Genomic DNA, 14,989 nt, shown 5'->3' on the forward strand with positions numbered 1-14,989 from the left:
AGATTTTGGGTCACTTGTGACTAAGGTTAGGAATAGAGTTAGGAACAGAGTCTTCAGGTCTTTATGACTTTGGCAACTGAGAAATCCATAAAACTGTAGACACGTGGGCAGGAGCTCCTGCAGAGGACTGCTAAGGTGGCTCCCCAGTGCACTCTGCTTCCTTCCCCAGAACTTGTTCTAGAAGCATTGGCAGGGCCTCTGCCTCAGCTCATGAACCCCAGTGGGCCCCAGGCAACCAATGGGATCAGAGGGACTGAGGAGTGGGCAAACCTGGCCCCTGGGACAACCAACCAGGTGAATAAAGTTCACAGACAACAGAAAAGTAACTAAGTGCGGGACTCTATTAAACCATTTAGCACAAATAATCTCATTCAATTCTCCCAGCAAACCTACAGCTGACATTTTCCTCATCCTGCTGATGAACACAGGGACAGAAAGCTGAATATCTTGTTCAAGGTCAGTACATTTGCCTGTGGCATAACTGGGGTTTGCCCACAGGGAGCCTGTGTCTAGACCCGCACCATCTGTAGTACACACTAAAGAGGACCCAGCCTCAGGGTGGGGGAAGGTTTCCTGGTCTCCCCTTTCTATTCCCTCCTGGTCTGCCAATCACAGATGATTAGAAAGGTCTCCAAATGCTACCCACCCAGCGTTCTGGTCAACTTATCCTAATTCTTGTTTTTTCTTTTTAGGAAAGCGTTTCTCGGTCTCTCTTTTTTCCATTATTGCCCCCTTAAAGAGCGTTCTTAGATTTTTCCCCCTAATTTCATTTTCTAATCAATGAAACTTTAATGCCAGAGATACACTGTAAATTCCTGAAGATTTTTGAGACACAAGATCATATCATCTGAAGGCTGGGGGTGTAGCTTAGTGGTAGATCCCTTTCCCAGCATGTGTGAAGTCTGAGTTTAAAAAACAAAAGGATCATGCATGAAAATGAGACCGTTTTCTTTTTTGTGCACAACATACTTATGAAGCGTGATCCTTTGGAGGGTCAGAAACCATTGCAATACCTGAGGTTGTTAGCTACCCACCCAGGGTGAATTTTTGTCCCTTATAGAGTGATACTGTCCCCACTGAGGATGAGTATTGTCTGGGAAGTCCCCATCTCTAGCTACAATGCAAGTAAGAGTGATCATGGGAGTGTTAACCCCTCCATGAGGGTGGGCATAGGATGAGGACATCTGGAGGGAGATGAAATAGAATGTAGGCCAGGGACTCGGAGGGAACATGCTTCTCAGGCCTGGCCTGGGTCCTGGTCTAAGGTACAAGCCCAGGCCTAGGCCTGAGGGAATGATGGAGACAGTACCACCAGTTGTTTTTGTCTCTGAATCCAGGTTCAACTCCATTGAACCTAAATACAGCAGCTGTGAGTGGGGACTCTGGTGAAGAATCTCCACTGACTCCTCCCAAGCAAAAAGAAATAAATAAGAAAAACAAAATACAACAACAATAGGAAGTTTGGAAGTCTCTATAACACCCTTATAAAATATATTTGCTGTTAAAGGAGGAGGAAATTCCTTCATTCTTGGCTCTAGGAACTTCCTTATACTCAGCCCAAAGGAATTCTCTAAAATACCAGCCGCCTAGACTATGCTTAATTCAGTTTATAAATATTATAAATATCCCAAACTTGATAGCCAAGCAGACTACAAAAGCTAGCTAGCTAACTAACCACAGAAATTTTCCAAAAAGTAAGCCAGTCAGACAAGTGTGATAGGAGACACTGTGGAATTCAGAGTGGCTTGTCTGATGGTCTCAATCTGCCTTCATCACGCAGATGGAGGACAGAGGACTGACTTCCCCTACAGTTCTACAGCCAGAAAGCCAAAGCTATGGCTCACCCCAGGCTATGGCTCACCTCAGGCTGGACCATTCTACAATAAATCAGAAGAGGTAGGGAGGAGGGGTGAGGCCTGCCCCCTGGAGGTACTCTCTGAACCGCGCATGTTATAGTTAGAATTTAGGCTTCGGAGGGATGTGGGTTCAAATACAAGCTCTGCTGTGTGACTTTGGAGAAATTACTTGGCCTCTGGGATCTCATATGCAAATTGGGGGAGATAATACATAGTAAATTGTGATGATTAAGTGGGATAACATATATAAAGTACTTAAATTGACACAATGAAAACCACTAGAATCCAACACCATGCGAAAGGCCATGTGCTGACTTCCAGAACATTCCAGAGAGCACTGCCTACTTCTTCCCCTCTCACCACTCTGCTCCTTCCTCCCTTCCCCATCCCTGCCTCTTCCCTTTTCTACTTTTCTCTTCCTTCTCTTACTCGCCTCTCTTCTGATTCTAGTCCCTTTAGGATCTAGGTAACCCTATCCCCAGTCACTTCTCCGGGTTCCTCTACCCCCACCTTCTCCAAGCCTCCTGCATTCTCTGCCCCAACTGGGTCACCTCTGGGTTGCAGGCTGGAAGGATTTATAGTAGCCCCCTCCTCCTCATCCCCACCTGGTTACCAGACAGCCATCTGTAGGAAGGTCACTTTTCTCACAGCACTGGCAGACTTGCAGGTTTGCTACAGGCGGCCCTGGGAGGAGCAAATAAATACATCAAGTCTCCAGCTGGGTCTGGAGATAAGAATGCAGGGAGATGAAGCCGAGGCATTCACAGCCCTTGCAGCCTGTTTCCACTGACTTGCCAGCAAAGACTATTTGGTACACTTCAAAGAGGACATCAAAGAGGACCATGCCAGCTGGGTGTGGTGGCACATGCTTGTAATCCCAGTGACTCAGGGAGGATCACAAGTTCAAAGCCAGCCTTAGAAATTTAGCAAGGCCCTAATATTTTGAGATCTTGTCTCAATAAAATGTTAAAAAAAAAAAAAAAGGCTGGGTATGTGGCTCAGTGTTAAGCACCCTGGGTTCAAACCCTGGTAACAGAAAAAAAAATGATTATGCCTAGAGGTTGTACCTGGGAGGCACTGAGATGAGGCACCCTCTTGAGTTTAGATTGGCCTAAGGAGTGAGAATGTGATCAACCTGAGCCCAAGATGAGGCAGGCAGGAGGGATGTTTAGTCCAGCAGCACAGGAGGGGAAACTGAGGCCCAGAAGGGAGAGAGATTTTTCCAGTATCTGACAGGAAGTCAATAAAAGAGTTCAGCCTGCCAGCCCCTGTTCTCTTGCTCTGGAGCCCTGTACACTGAATTGTGCCTCCTTATATCCAATTATACCTTACTGGATTCCACCAGGGCATTTTCTTAATTGACTACTTTCACACAAAACATTGCTTCTGTTCTGCTTCTGAGGGACCATTTCCAAAACCAAAAGAAATTAGTTCATTGACAGCCAGAGACAAAAGACAGCTGAGAAGAAATTCAGTTTTATTCCATCCTTCCATGTTCCCTCGCTGTGCTATTTTGATGGGGTCAGTAGATGAGAAGGCCTGGAACAGTCCACCAGGAACTTTGAGGCTGGGGGATGGAGAAGAAGGAGACTCCAGGACTTGCCTTGGGGCATCTTCTGGGGCATCTTCTGGGTGCAGGAATCTCTGAGTATGCATTTCATGTGACCTCTCTCCCATCCTTGGGTACATCAGACAAAGGAGCAGTGACCTTGATCTTCCTTGCTCAGTTATTATCTCAGGTGTCTGAACTATTCAGTAATCAGATTTTTCTTTTTCTTTCTTTCTTTTTTTTTTTTTTGTGTGTGTGTGTGTGTGTGTGCTGGGGATTGAACCCAGGGGCTTGCACATGCAAGGCAAGCACTCTGCCAACTGAGCTATGTCTCCAGCCCCAGTGATCAGATTACGAATAGTACCCTGCCACCTGAGTCCTCCTGAGTGAAGGGCCTTTGGGAAGTATTCAAAAGCAGAAGGACTCTCCCTGCCCATTGAGCAGTGCATAGCAATTTGTGGGGAGGGGTTAGCTCCTGGTGTCCAAATGTGCAGATAACCTCAAGAGATGAAGCAGCCTGCAGTGTAATGGGAGGGAGAACAGACAATATCAGGTGTATGAGGAGGGAGGAAGCCATGGTCCAGGGTTCACAGAGGACATCTTCTTGAAGAAGACCTTTCCAATACAGTCCATCTCTTGAAGTCCATCTCAACCAGCAAACTGTCTGCTCCTAAAGCCACAACACCCCAGAACCAAGGTCTCAAGAAGGGCAACACTGGAAGGACCTTGGTGCACACCTGGTTTATTCTCTAGCATGGCAAAAATGGAAACTAAGAAGGAGAGAGAATGAGAAGTGGCTCAAGATCACACTGCAGGCCTATAGTTAGAGGGAGTTTTCGGACCATGAGTGCCAAGCCCAGAGTGGCCTGCACTGCTTTATGCTACCTCCACATTCTTCCTAAGATCAAAGTAACATTCTTCCTCCTGTTTTCCACCTGGCAGTGCAGGGCCTCTCTTCTGTCGTAGGGCTGGTGCTGTGCTCGGGGTGTGAAGCCATTCGGGAACATCTCTGAGTTCATAAACATCCTGTTCATAAATCTTCAACTAACGACTGAAGCTTCTGCTGTTCCCAAAATAGCTTTCGATTCCAGCACAGGCATTTCTAAGAACAGATTTTTATCCTTTCAAGAATTCTGTGAAAGCGAGGATCCTCTGGTTTATATGCCCATCAAAAAGAGTTCCCTGGACCTGGCCACACATGCTGCCCTGTGTCCTGACCCTGGATACAGAGTGTGGACATAGACTGGCCTCATCTCCACATATGAACCTAGATCTAAGCTGTTTCATTATAATTACAGTCACTCTCATTTCATTTCTTCACAATATCTTGTTAACCCTGAACATGCAACCCCCAATCCTGCTACTTAGAGGGAAACTTGCTTGTAGAAAATCTTGAGGGAGACTCCTTGCTATTCATTTCAGGGCTAGCTGATTACTATAAGCCAGTCAGTTTAAACCCTTTGGCCAACAATTGGGTCAAAGAAGGGGTGTCCTAAGCCAATATGTGTCAACAGGACCCAAAGAGGGGCTATGATTTCAGAAAAGTGAATCCATCCCACTGGCCTATTAACAGTAAGTATGCTACTCCTGCTGAAGCCAGGGCTCTCCAATGGCATCAATGACCCACACCTTGGGTTAGAGTCTTGTTAAGGGTGAGAGAGAAGAGAAAGTGAATCTGGGACTGCTAATGTCATTAAGCCATCGAATCAACGAATCCAGAAGCCTCCTGCTTCTACCCTTGGAAGTGGGAACTTTATTATTAGCAGATGGATGCATCATGCACAATCCCCACCTCCCCAACACTGTGCCACCCCACTCTACCTCTTTACCATAATAAGACCTCCCCTGCAGGAGCTGGCTGCCTCAGGGCCTCTCCTCCTCCTAGGGAGCCAGTCCTGACCAGGCTGGGCTGCAACAGCTAACCATGTTGCCCCTCACATGCAGGAATGTTGCCCCTTCCGGGCAGGAGTTCCCCAGCATCAGTGAGACAAGCGCAGACCCACATAATTACATGAGCTGCCACTGGAAGAGCTGTCGTTAATTCTGATGGCAATAAATGGCCTTGCCAGAATGTTAAGCTAATTTCATGAAAGCACTGGGAGTAAGGTCATAGGCTGGATCCTGGATTATTAATAATGTCGAGCTTCATTTGAACCATTCAGGAAATACCTCCCAGTTGCCTCCAGCAAACTGCCACAGGTTGCTAGTTTCCCTTTGAAATCAACAGCCTTCCCATCGGCCAATGTGGATGTTTTTGTTTTTCCCTAGAAAATAATTAAAGTCACAGAGCCCAATAAATACTTAAACAGAATGTGGTTTTAATTAAAAACCTTCCACCAAGTCTGCAGCTGCAGGTTTCTCTCTCTAAGCAGGCGTGCTGGTGACAGCCACAGGCATCAGTATCTGCATGTATTAATCTGACATTAGAAACCTTTACAAATAATAGCAATAATTTTGATTGCTGCCTATGCTGATAGCCTGTGTGTCCAGCAGGTGGTGGTGAACAGAGATGTCTAGGGCAGAGCCAAGGTCCTCTCCCTGGGGGGGGAAGCAGGACACAAGCATGTAGGTGTTGTGTGTGGCAGCACATCTCTTCATACCTGTATCCAACTCTGCATAGCAATTACAATGGCTAATTCTATTCAGTTACTGTTGAAAAAAAAATAGCCTCTTTTCTAAGCACTAAGCGCCATATGCTAAGTGCTTTGCCTACCTTGCCTCATTTAATCCTCACAAGAACCCCCAAAACATAGATACTCTTATTTATGCTCTTTTTTCTTGAGGCACAGAGAGGTTAGGGAACTTGGTCAGGATTGCACTGCTGGTACACAATAGAATCTGATGCTAGAACCTGTCCTTCTAGCCACTACATAGAGTATATATGAAAAGATGCTAAGGGGGAGTGGGGGTGGGAGGTGGTGTAGAAATGGCCCTTTTCCCGGAGCAGTAATCTTTCTGATGGAAATTAGGAAAGGAAATCAGCCTGGGGAGGAGGGCGGCTGGAGGAACACTTGTGTGTGTAAGTGTGTGTGTGTGTGTGTGTGTGTGTGTGTGTGTGTGTGTTGTTAGCTTTAGAAGGAGGCATTGAGTGAGTGTTGGGGAGCTTCTGGCTGGAGGGCAGCTGTGGGGAAGGTCTCCAGAGCAGGCTGCTGTGCTGAGGATGTTTGATGTACATCTGGGCCCTGGCTTTCTTATTCTCAGCATTCCTTCTTGCATCCCCAGGCAAGCCCATTAAATCACCCAAGTGTCACATTAAAACGCAGGGCATATACGATTTTGGACCCAGTTGCAGCCAAATAGTTTGCGCGTTACCTGTCTTAAACGTTTAATCAAACATCAATTGCTTCCGATTTGGCAGTTTTCTTTTTCCCTCTTCTAGCCAATAGATTTCCTTTGGTTAGCTTTCTTACATTTTATGGGCCCCTGAAAAAGTCATGAATCTTAGGGTTAGGACAAGAAGAAAAAGTGCTCCGCCACAAGGAGGACGGTAGGGAAGGTATACAGAAACTTTTCTTCGCTGCAGAATTAACCTCATTGTGACTCTGGGAGAATTCCGCGGGCGCCTATTGTGCCCTGGGCGCTGAAAATACTTTGGGGCGCAAAACAGTGCCTCTGTTAAGGAGGGTAGAAGAAGTTTCAGATTCCTGGGGCGTAGCCTGGGTGGGTATCCGGGCAAAGTCCGGTTGAGCGCTCCCCAGTGGAGCACTGCACAGCGGGCAGTGCCTGGCCTGTTGCCGGGTTCTAATCACAGCTCTGGTCGCATAGTCCACCAAATTCTCAGCCCGCCATTGCCCCACCTTGTGCCCTCCAAAAGGTGTCCAGGAGGGGGCGCGCGAGGACCAGTACTGGGTCCGTGGAGCACAGACCCCTGGAGCAAGTCCCCGGATCCTGCGGATTTTAGCCCACCACCCTTCCACCCTTGCGACGATCCCCTGCCCTCAAGGTTGAAATTGGAGGTCAATCCGCAGAAAGGGACTCGGAGCTCCAGATTTCCGCCCCGAAATCTGTCTGTGATTAAGACCTCATTCTGTAAAAAGCTCAAGCTCAGTCTTGACAGACACTGAATTTGGGGCCCTCTGCTTCTGCGACTTGGAACTTTGTATCCCTCATTTCCCCTGTCCCTGCTTCCATGCACCTGATTAGGTGCCTGTTTCTTTAACGATCAAAGACGTAGGCGGCGGCGGGGGTGGTATCTTCGCTCGGTTCCCTGGTCTTTCAGTAACTGTATAGTTATTAACATTATAAGCACTAGATCTGCTCCTGCGCGCAGAGCGGCGCAGGGCGAGATGCGCGTAGTCTTCTTGCTGAACTCGGAGGCTGAACCCGGAGTTGTGGCTCCCATCCCAGGCCCAAGTGGACTCTGCCAGGGGCGACTCGGGTTCCAGCCCTGCCGGGACAGGCACTGGGTTCTCCAGATAAAAGGCAGGGGTAAGGGGTGTCTTTCGCCCAGAGCAGGATTCGGGAACAAAAGCTCTTGCAGGAGAGTTGGCCAAAGCTGCTGGGGCTGCGGGAATTAGCACCTGGGCCGAGGGTAGCCGCTGCGCGCGAAGTAATGCCTCCCCACAGAACGCCCCGGCTCTGCCTCCTTGGCAAGAGAGCAAGGAAACGGGGGTCTTTCCCGGCCTGCAGACCCCGAGAGGTTTCCCGGACGCTGGAGGGGTGGGTCTCAGCGATCCAGGATCTTTGGGCAGAGAGCTAAGGAGTTCCCACTCACTTCCTATATTTTTTTCTTCCTGTGTCTCGCTCCATCTAAGTTGTCTCTTGGCCTGCTTGCTTCCCCGCCGAAAGCAAAAAGAACCAGAATAGAGGTGAAAGCTGGCGCGGGGGTGGGGCAGTCTACTAGCGAGAGGCCTCCACCTCAGTGCCTCCCTCTTGCCTCCACGCCTCCCTCCGTCCCAAAAAGTCCCCAGGACCCGCCATCTGGCACCAGATCCTTTTAGTCCCGCTGCTGGGCCCCAGTCCCCTTGAATCCCTCTTCTCTGGGCAATGCTCCCAGGACCGTTTCCCCAAGGTTCCCAAGACTCTGGCGACGCAACCAGGACGCCCTCCTTGCGCTGCAGACAAAGAAGTCTGCCAGACCTGTCGGCCGCGCCACGTGCCACTCCCGGGTTCAGTCCGGCCCAAACTGCAGGGGCTCATTCCTGCTTTAGGGACCCTCCTGGCTGTCCCACTGCAGGGTTCCGGGTGGGGACGGGTCATAGTGGTCTCACCCTCGGCCCTTCTCGAAGACGCCTTCCCTCGAAGGGCGCCCCAGCTCCCTCCTCCAGTGTCGCCTGTGGGGACCCCACGCCTGGACAGATGTCGTGGTGAAGTTCTGGGTTCCGAACATGACTTGATTGAGCAACTTGCGCTGGTTCCAGCTCGCTGGGCCGCCTCTAGCGACCACAGGAGTAGGAGAGAGGGAGGGGAATCGGAGTGTGCGTGCACCAGTCTGATCATATTTAATTTACAAAGAAGCCTCATAACCCAGGCCGGGTGGTCTCTTTAGATGCAGCGCTCTTTGCCTGTCTCTCTCCCCCACCTCCTCCCCAGCTCATTAAAATGCTTAACATTCAAATCGGGGTATTGATCTCCGCAGAGGCCCCAAACATGCGCCATCGACCCATCAAGACAGACCGCTACCCTGGGTGAAGACTGGGGGGCCAAATGCGCCCCAAGAGCTCAGTGTCTACAGGAAGGGCTGGGGGCGGGGTCTCCGCCTGTCTCCCAGGACCTGTACCCCTTTTCAGACCAGCAGCTCAGTCTCCTAGGCTGCTGTAGGCAACACGGGGTGGAAACGGATTTTAGCCAAATGCCTCGACATCCCTGCGCCTCCGCCTCCTTGTCGCTAAAAGAAATGTCGGGGTTTCTCCAGAGATAGGGAGAGTAGGGAACAGCGAGTCCGCGAGTCTGCTGAGGCCAGCTGTTGTGTGAGGGTGTGAGACGGCTTTGGGGCATAGCTTGTGGAGAGCGGGGGTTGACTGTATGTTTGCTTGAAAAGCTGTGAAGATACCGGGGGGGGGGGGGGACCGATCGGGTCTTATGTCCCCAGCCCCCAGTGCTCAAGAGGAGCAGACGTTTTGTAACCATCCCTGTTGCTGCCATCGTCGTTACAACCTCAGTGCCTCATTCGCCTGGAGCTGGCAATACCTGAGAGCGAGGTACTTGGGTGCGCTCAAGCTAGCCTCCGGGGAGAGAGCGGGCAAATACCTGCGCGCCCCACCCGACCCCGCGGTGAGCACAAGCTGGCGTGCTGGGCGGTGGGCTACTAGCGCTGGTTTTACTACAAAAGACCAAAAGTAAAGAGTTCCGGCTTAAGAGGCTGGATAGTGGCGGCAGAGGGTTGGGGAGGTGGGTGTCTCTTCCCCACGCTCCCAGCATCACTGTGCGTTCTCGACTAGCGGGGCAGACTGGCAGAGGGCGGGGGAGACCAGGGCTTGAATCTGCCCAGATCCAGGCAAAAATGGCAGGGAGGGTGAGGCGCTCTGCTAACACTATCAATTATGCATCGTGTTGAACGTGGCTTCGGGGAGGAGGCAGCTAACAGGGGGGTGCGGGAGAGAAGGGTCCGCGCCAGCCAGGCTGAGCGCAGCTCTGTCGGTCCCGCTGGAGGTCTTTCTGCGCCACTGCCTGCATTTGCAAAAGTGTTTAAAGGCAAAGACACGCCCCCACTACAGTCGGGAGCGTCTCCTTCCCCCAAATTCCTCAAAGATGGTTTGTCTCACGTGTTGCGGGGCGTAAAAACGGCTCGCATTCAATTATCAGCAAAGCTCACGGGCGCTGGCGGGACAGGCGTGCGAGGGTGAGTGCGCGTGAATGTGTGTATGTGCGAAATAGGGAGAGGCGTGAGTGTCCAGGGTGAAGGTGTTCTTGTGAAAATGTGTGTGAACGTTGTGAGAGCTCAACACGCGATTATTACATGATAATGGATAATTCTAACATGTGAAGGTCGATTGTGTGGAGGGTGTGTGTGTGCGTGTGTGTTAGTGAATATATTTTGCGGGCAGTGAGATAAGGGACAGGGACAATGTCAATGGCGCATAAATGTAGGGGAATAGGGGAAAGGGGGTACAGAGGGCTGGGAAGGGCCAAGCCTAGGGCGGTGGGTGTGTGGTGCCCTTTGTGACCGACGTATCTCTGCCTTGGGGAGGGTCTTTATGGCTTTAACAAATGTAGAGCATGCACGAGGTGGGAGAGGCTATGCGCGTTCCCGCCAAGCCGCGGGGCGCGCAAGTACTCTCTCCAACCTGCAGCTAGAGAGAAGTGGGGCAACAGACACGAAAGGAAAAACTGAAGTGGGACTTTAAGGCCAGGGGAATCCTCAAACTTACCTGTCCCTTTCTCTGTCCCTCCTTCGTTTTGCCTACAAGCCGCAGCAACAGATGCAGGAAGCTCTCCACGGCTGTCACGCCAGCTCTATCAAACCGAGACTGGAAGGCTGCATACCGGGAGTCATCGAGCAGCCGGTAAGTAGTAAGGACCACCCCACAACCTCAACCCAGGTGAGGGCAGGTCCAGCCTAGAGTACTGGACCCCAGCATCACCTTCTGGGAGGATAAGGAAGGGAGGGGTCCTCCCCTAGGAGCACTAAGATGAGGGATTCCAAAGACACAGTGTGGGAGGGGCTCCGACAAACCTGACAGGTGCCCCAAGGGAAGGATGGCAGGGAGTCTATGTAAATATGTTTGTGAGACTGGAGATGAGGTTTTATGGGGGTCCCTAGGGCATCTTGGGGCTATGGAGAGAAAGGCACAGAATTTTTAACCTTCTGCAGCTTTATTTGCTAGTAGAGGCTACCTTCCTGACCTATGGGTGGGGGACCTCTCTCCTCCTGGAAGCATCTGGAGTCTGTAGGGCTCAAGGGGGAAGCTTTGGCCGTCCCTACTACAAGTATCTGGCCAGACATGGGGGAGGGTTTCCTTTTCCAGACCGAAGGGTGACCAACCACCCTGGATGGGAACGGGGATGCTATAGCCCAGGGGAGGAGGACATCTCCTAGGATGGAGAAGGTTATGCAGTGGTTAGGGACTCCCCAGATCCCATGCTTCAAGCCACTCTGCAGCAAGTTCTGGGGTATTGCCTGCTCAGGTTTCGGTCTCAGAGGAGGGCTTAGCGCACATGAAAGTATGGGCCTGTGTCCCTGTGGGTCAGTTTGTATGAGGACTAGTGTCCTTGTGGCTGTCAGTTCTCACAACAAATAGGAAGACACTGCACAGTAGTGAAAATACTGTACAAATGATGGTTTCAGTTGACAGAACAATGAGGTCTCCAGGGTACATTGTGTAGGTGTCTGGGTGTCTATGTGTTTGTGTCTATGAAATGCATTGTGAACCTTCTGATAGAACATCAGGTCCTCTAGTTGGTGGCTGGATGATGATGCCCGAATTTCTGTTTGTATGTTGTGTGCTTGTATGGGCGTGTGTGACAATGCTATTCGTGGGACAAAGGGTTCCAGAAAGGACTGCCAGTCACGGGCAAAAATATTCTTTCAGTGTATTCAATTTACCGGGTTAAATGAAGACTTAGAAACACTCAGAGGGTCAATGCAAATGACAAGCAGCAGAGCCTTTGGAGGGCTAGCTCAAGAATGAGAGTATGGAAGACAAGAGCATGATCCACACCCTAGAAAAAGGAAGTCAGGGTCCAGAGGGGGAGCTCTTCTGCCCAAGAGAAGTTCCTGGATGTAGAGGAGGTTATGGAGCCGTGGAGTCTAGGCTAGACAGGTTTGCAGAGACAGAGCTTGTAAGGGGAAAGAACCTGAATTCAATAAGTCACCTTCTGTTTTTTTCGCCTGGCTTCTATTTGCAGGAACCATGATGGCGCCCCTTCGAGCCCTTTGGTTGGCCTGGGCACTCGTAGGAGTGGCTGCAGCGTGCCCAGAGCCATGTGCCTGTGTAGACAAGTACGCTCATCAGTTTGCTGACTGTGCCTACAAAGAGCTGCGCGAGGTCCCTGAAGGACTGCCAGCCAATGTGACCACGCTTAGTCTCTCGGCCAACAAGATCACTGTGCTAAGGCGCGGGGCCTTCGCCAACGTCACGCAAGTCACATCGCTGTGGCTGGCGCACAATGAGGTGCGCACTGTGGAGCAGGGTGCACTGGCTGTGCTGAGCCAGCTCAAGAACCTCGACCTGAGCCACAACCTCATATCCAGCTTCCCTTGGAGCGACCTGCGAAACCTGAGCGCGCTGCAACTGCTCAAAATGAACCACAATCGCTTGGGTTCTCTGCCCCGGGAAGCCCTCGGCGCACTGCCGGACCTGCGGTCTCTGCGCATAAACAACAACCGGCTGCGTACTCTGGAACCTGGCACCTTCGACGCACTAAGCGCTCTGTCACACCTGCAACTGTATCACAATCCCTTTCACTGTGGCTGCGGCCTCGTGTGGCTGCAAGCCTGGGCCGCGAGCACTCGGGTCTCCTTGCCCGAGCCTGACTCCATTGCGTGTGCCTCGCCTCCGGCGCTGCAGGGGGTGCCGGTGCACCGCCTGCCCGCCCTGCCTTGCGCACCACCTAGCGTGCGTCTTAGTGCAGAGCCGCAGTCTGAGGAGCCTGGCATCCCGCTGCGCCCTGGCACAGTGTTCCTGTTGCACTGCATAGCTGAAGGCCACCCCACGCCCCGCCTGCAATGGCAACTTCAGATCCCAGGTGGCACAGTTGTCTTAGAGCCGCCCGTTCTGAGCAGGGAGGACGACGGGGACTTGGCAGAGGAAGGGCAAGGGGAAGGAGATGTGGACACGCCGACGCAGACCGAGGCTCCAACCTCAGTACCGGCACCCGCATGGCCAGCGCCCCCAGCCACCCCGCGCTTCCTGGCCCTAGCAAACGGCTCCCTGTTGGTGCCTGTCTTGAGTGCCAAGGAGGCAGGCATCTACACATGCCGTGCACACAATGAGCTGGGTGTCAACTCGACATCAGTACGTGTGGCAGTAGCTGCAGCAGGGCCCCCTAAGCACGCTCCCGGCGTGGGGGGAGAATCTGATGGGCAAGGCCCGACCTCCGAGCGCAAGTCCACAAACAAAGGCCGGGGAAACAGCGTCCTGCCCTCCAAGCCTGAGGGCAAAACCAAAGGCCAAGGCCTGGCTCGGGTCAGCGTCCCGGGTGAGACAGAGGCACAGCTGGAGGAGGAGATTGGTGAAGGAGAGGAAGCGGAAGACCAGATTCCTGTGGACCCGGCAGAGGAGCAGCACTGCGGCCACGGGGACCCCTCTCGGTACGTGTCTAACCACGCCTTCAATCAAAGCTCAGAACTCAAACCGCACGTCTTCGAGCTGGGCGTCATCGCACTGGATGTGTCGGAGCGTGAGGCGCGGGTGCAGCTGACGCCGCTGGCGGCGCGCTGGGGTCCTGGACCCGGCGGGGCTGCGGGAGCCGGGCGGCCTGGGCGGAGGCCCCTGCGCCTGCTCTATCTGTGTCCAGCTGGGGGCGGCGCGGCAGTGCAGTGGTCCCGCGTGGAGGAAGGCGTTAATGCTTACTGGTTCCGCGGCCTGAGGCCTGGCACCAACTACTCAGTGTGCCTGGCACTGGCAGGGGAGGCCTGCCATGTGCAAGTGGTGTTCGCCACCAAAAAGGAGCTGCCCTCGCTGCTCGTCATCGTGGCGGTGAGTGTATTCCTCCTGGTGCTGGCCACCGTGCCTCTGCTGGGCGCCGCCTGCTGCCATCTGCTGGCCAAACACCCCGGCAAGCCCTACCGTCTAATCTTGAGGCCACAGGTCCCTGACCCTATGGAGAAGCGCATCGCTGCGGACTTCGACCCGCGGGCCTCCTACCTTGAGTCCGAGAAAAGCTACCCAGCAGGCGGCGAGGCGGGTGGTGAGGAGCCTGAGGAGGCGCCGGGGGAGAGCCTTGATGAAGACGCGGAGCAGGGAGACCCAAGTGGGGACCTGCAGAGGGAGGAGAGCCTGGCGGCATGCTCACTGGTGGAGTCCCAGTCCAAAGCCAACCAAGAGGAGTTCGAGGCGGGCTCTGAGTACAGTGATCGGCTGCCGCTGGGTGCGGAGGCAGTCAACATCGCCCAGGAGATTAACGGCAACTACAGGCAGACGGCGGGCTGAGCCCCCAGCCCGCCTGGACCGCCCATTCCCACCCCCGCTTTGGGTGCCCGGGAGCGGAAACCTAGGGCTGGCAGATTATATCATTTATCCCCTCCGTTCCACTGCCATCAAACTTCACTTACTCCGCCCCCTTGTCCCTCCCAACGTTGACTACTAGGGACTTCTAGTAGGAAGTGGGGCGAATTCACTAGTCCCTGGTCACTTAAAGCCGTATTTATCCCGGGGAGCTCTGTCCACTCCCCCAAATACAATGACCCTCTTATTTCCCCATATAGACACAACCCGCCAACGGCGAGGCAAATCCCTACTCCTTCACTCCTATCGCGATTATCTGCGAATTCCGCCCCGCAGCCCGTCCCATCCGTGGGCCCTGAAGTCGGAGAAAATCCGCGAAGACACTGGAAACATCTGGTGGTATAGCTGTTTCTGGCCCCAGACCTCTAGTAGATGACCCCATAGTGGAGCGTTGTGGATCTCAACCTCGACCCCTACACCGGCTTTTCAGGGCTGCCCATCCCAGAAGCCGGATAGTTTCAGTCTCAACGCCCGAC

At 52.7% G+C, this 14,989-nt stretch overlaps 1 protein-coding gene across 1 annotated transcript; it reads left to right on the forward strand.

Moving 5' to 3' along the window:
* The first annotated feature begins 12,197 nt into the window (after nt 1–12,197).
* Islr2 (immunoglobulin superfamily containing leucine rich repeat 2) lies at nt 12,198–14,735 on the forward strand. Its single transcript, XM_026387828.2, has one exon. It carries the CDS (start codon nt 12,198–12,200, stop codon nt 14,436–14,438), a length of 2,241 nt encoding a protein of 746 aa, XP_026243613.2. The 3' UTR covers nt 14,439–14,735.
* Nucleotides 14,736–14,989: the final 254 nt, after the last annotated feature.

This window comes from Urocitellus parryii, chromosome 6 (assembly GCF_045843805.1).
Source record: "Urocitellus parryii isolate mUroPar1 chromosome 6, mUroPar1.hap1, whole genome shotgun sequence".
Taxonomy (NCBI): Eukaryota; Metazoa; Chordata; class Mammalia; order Rodentia; family Sciuridae; genus Urocitellus; species Urocitellus parryii.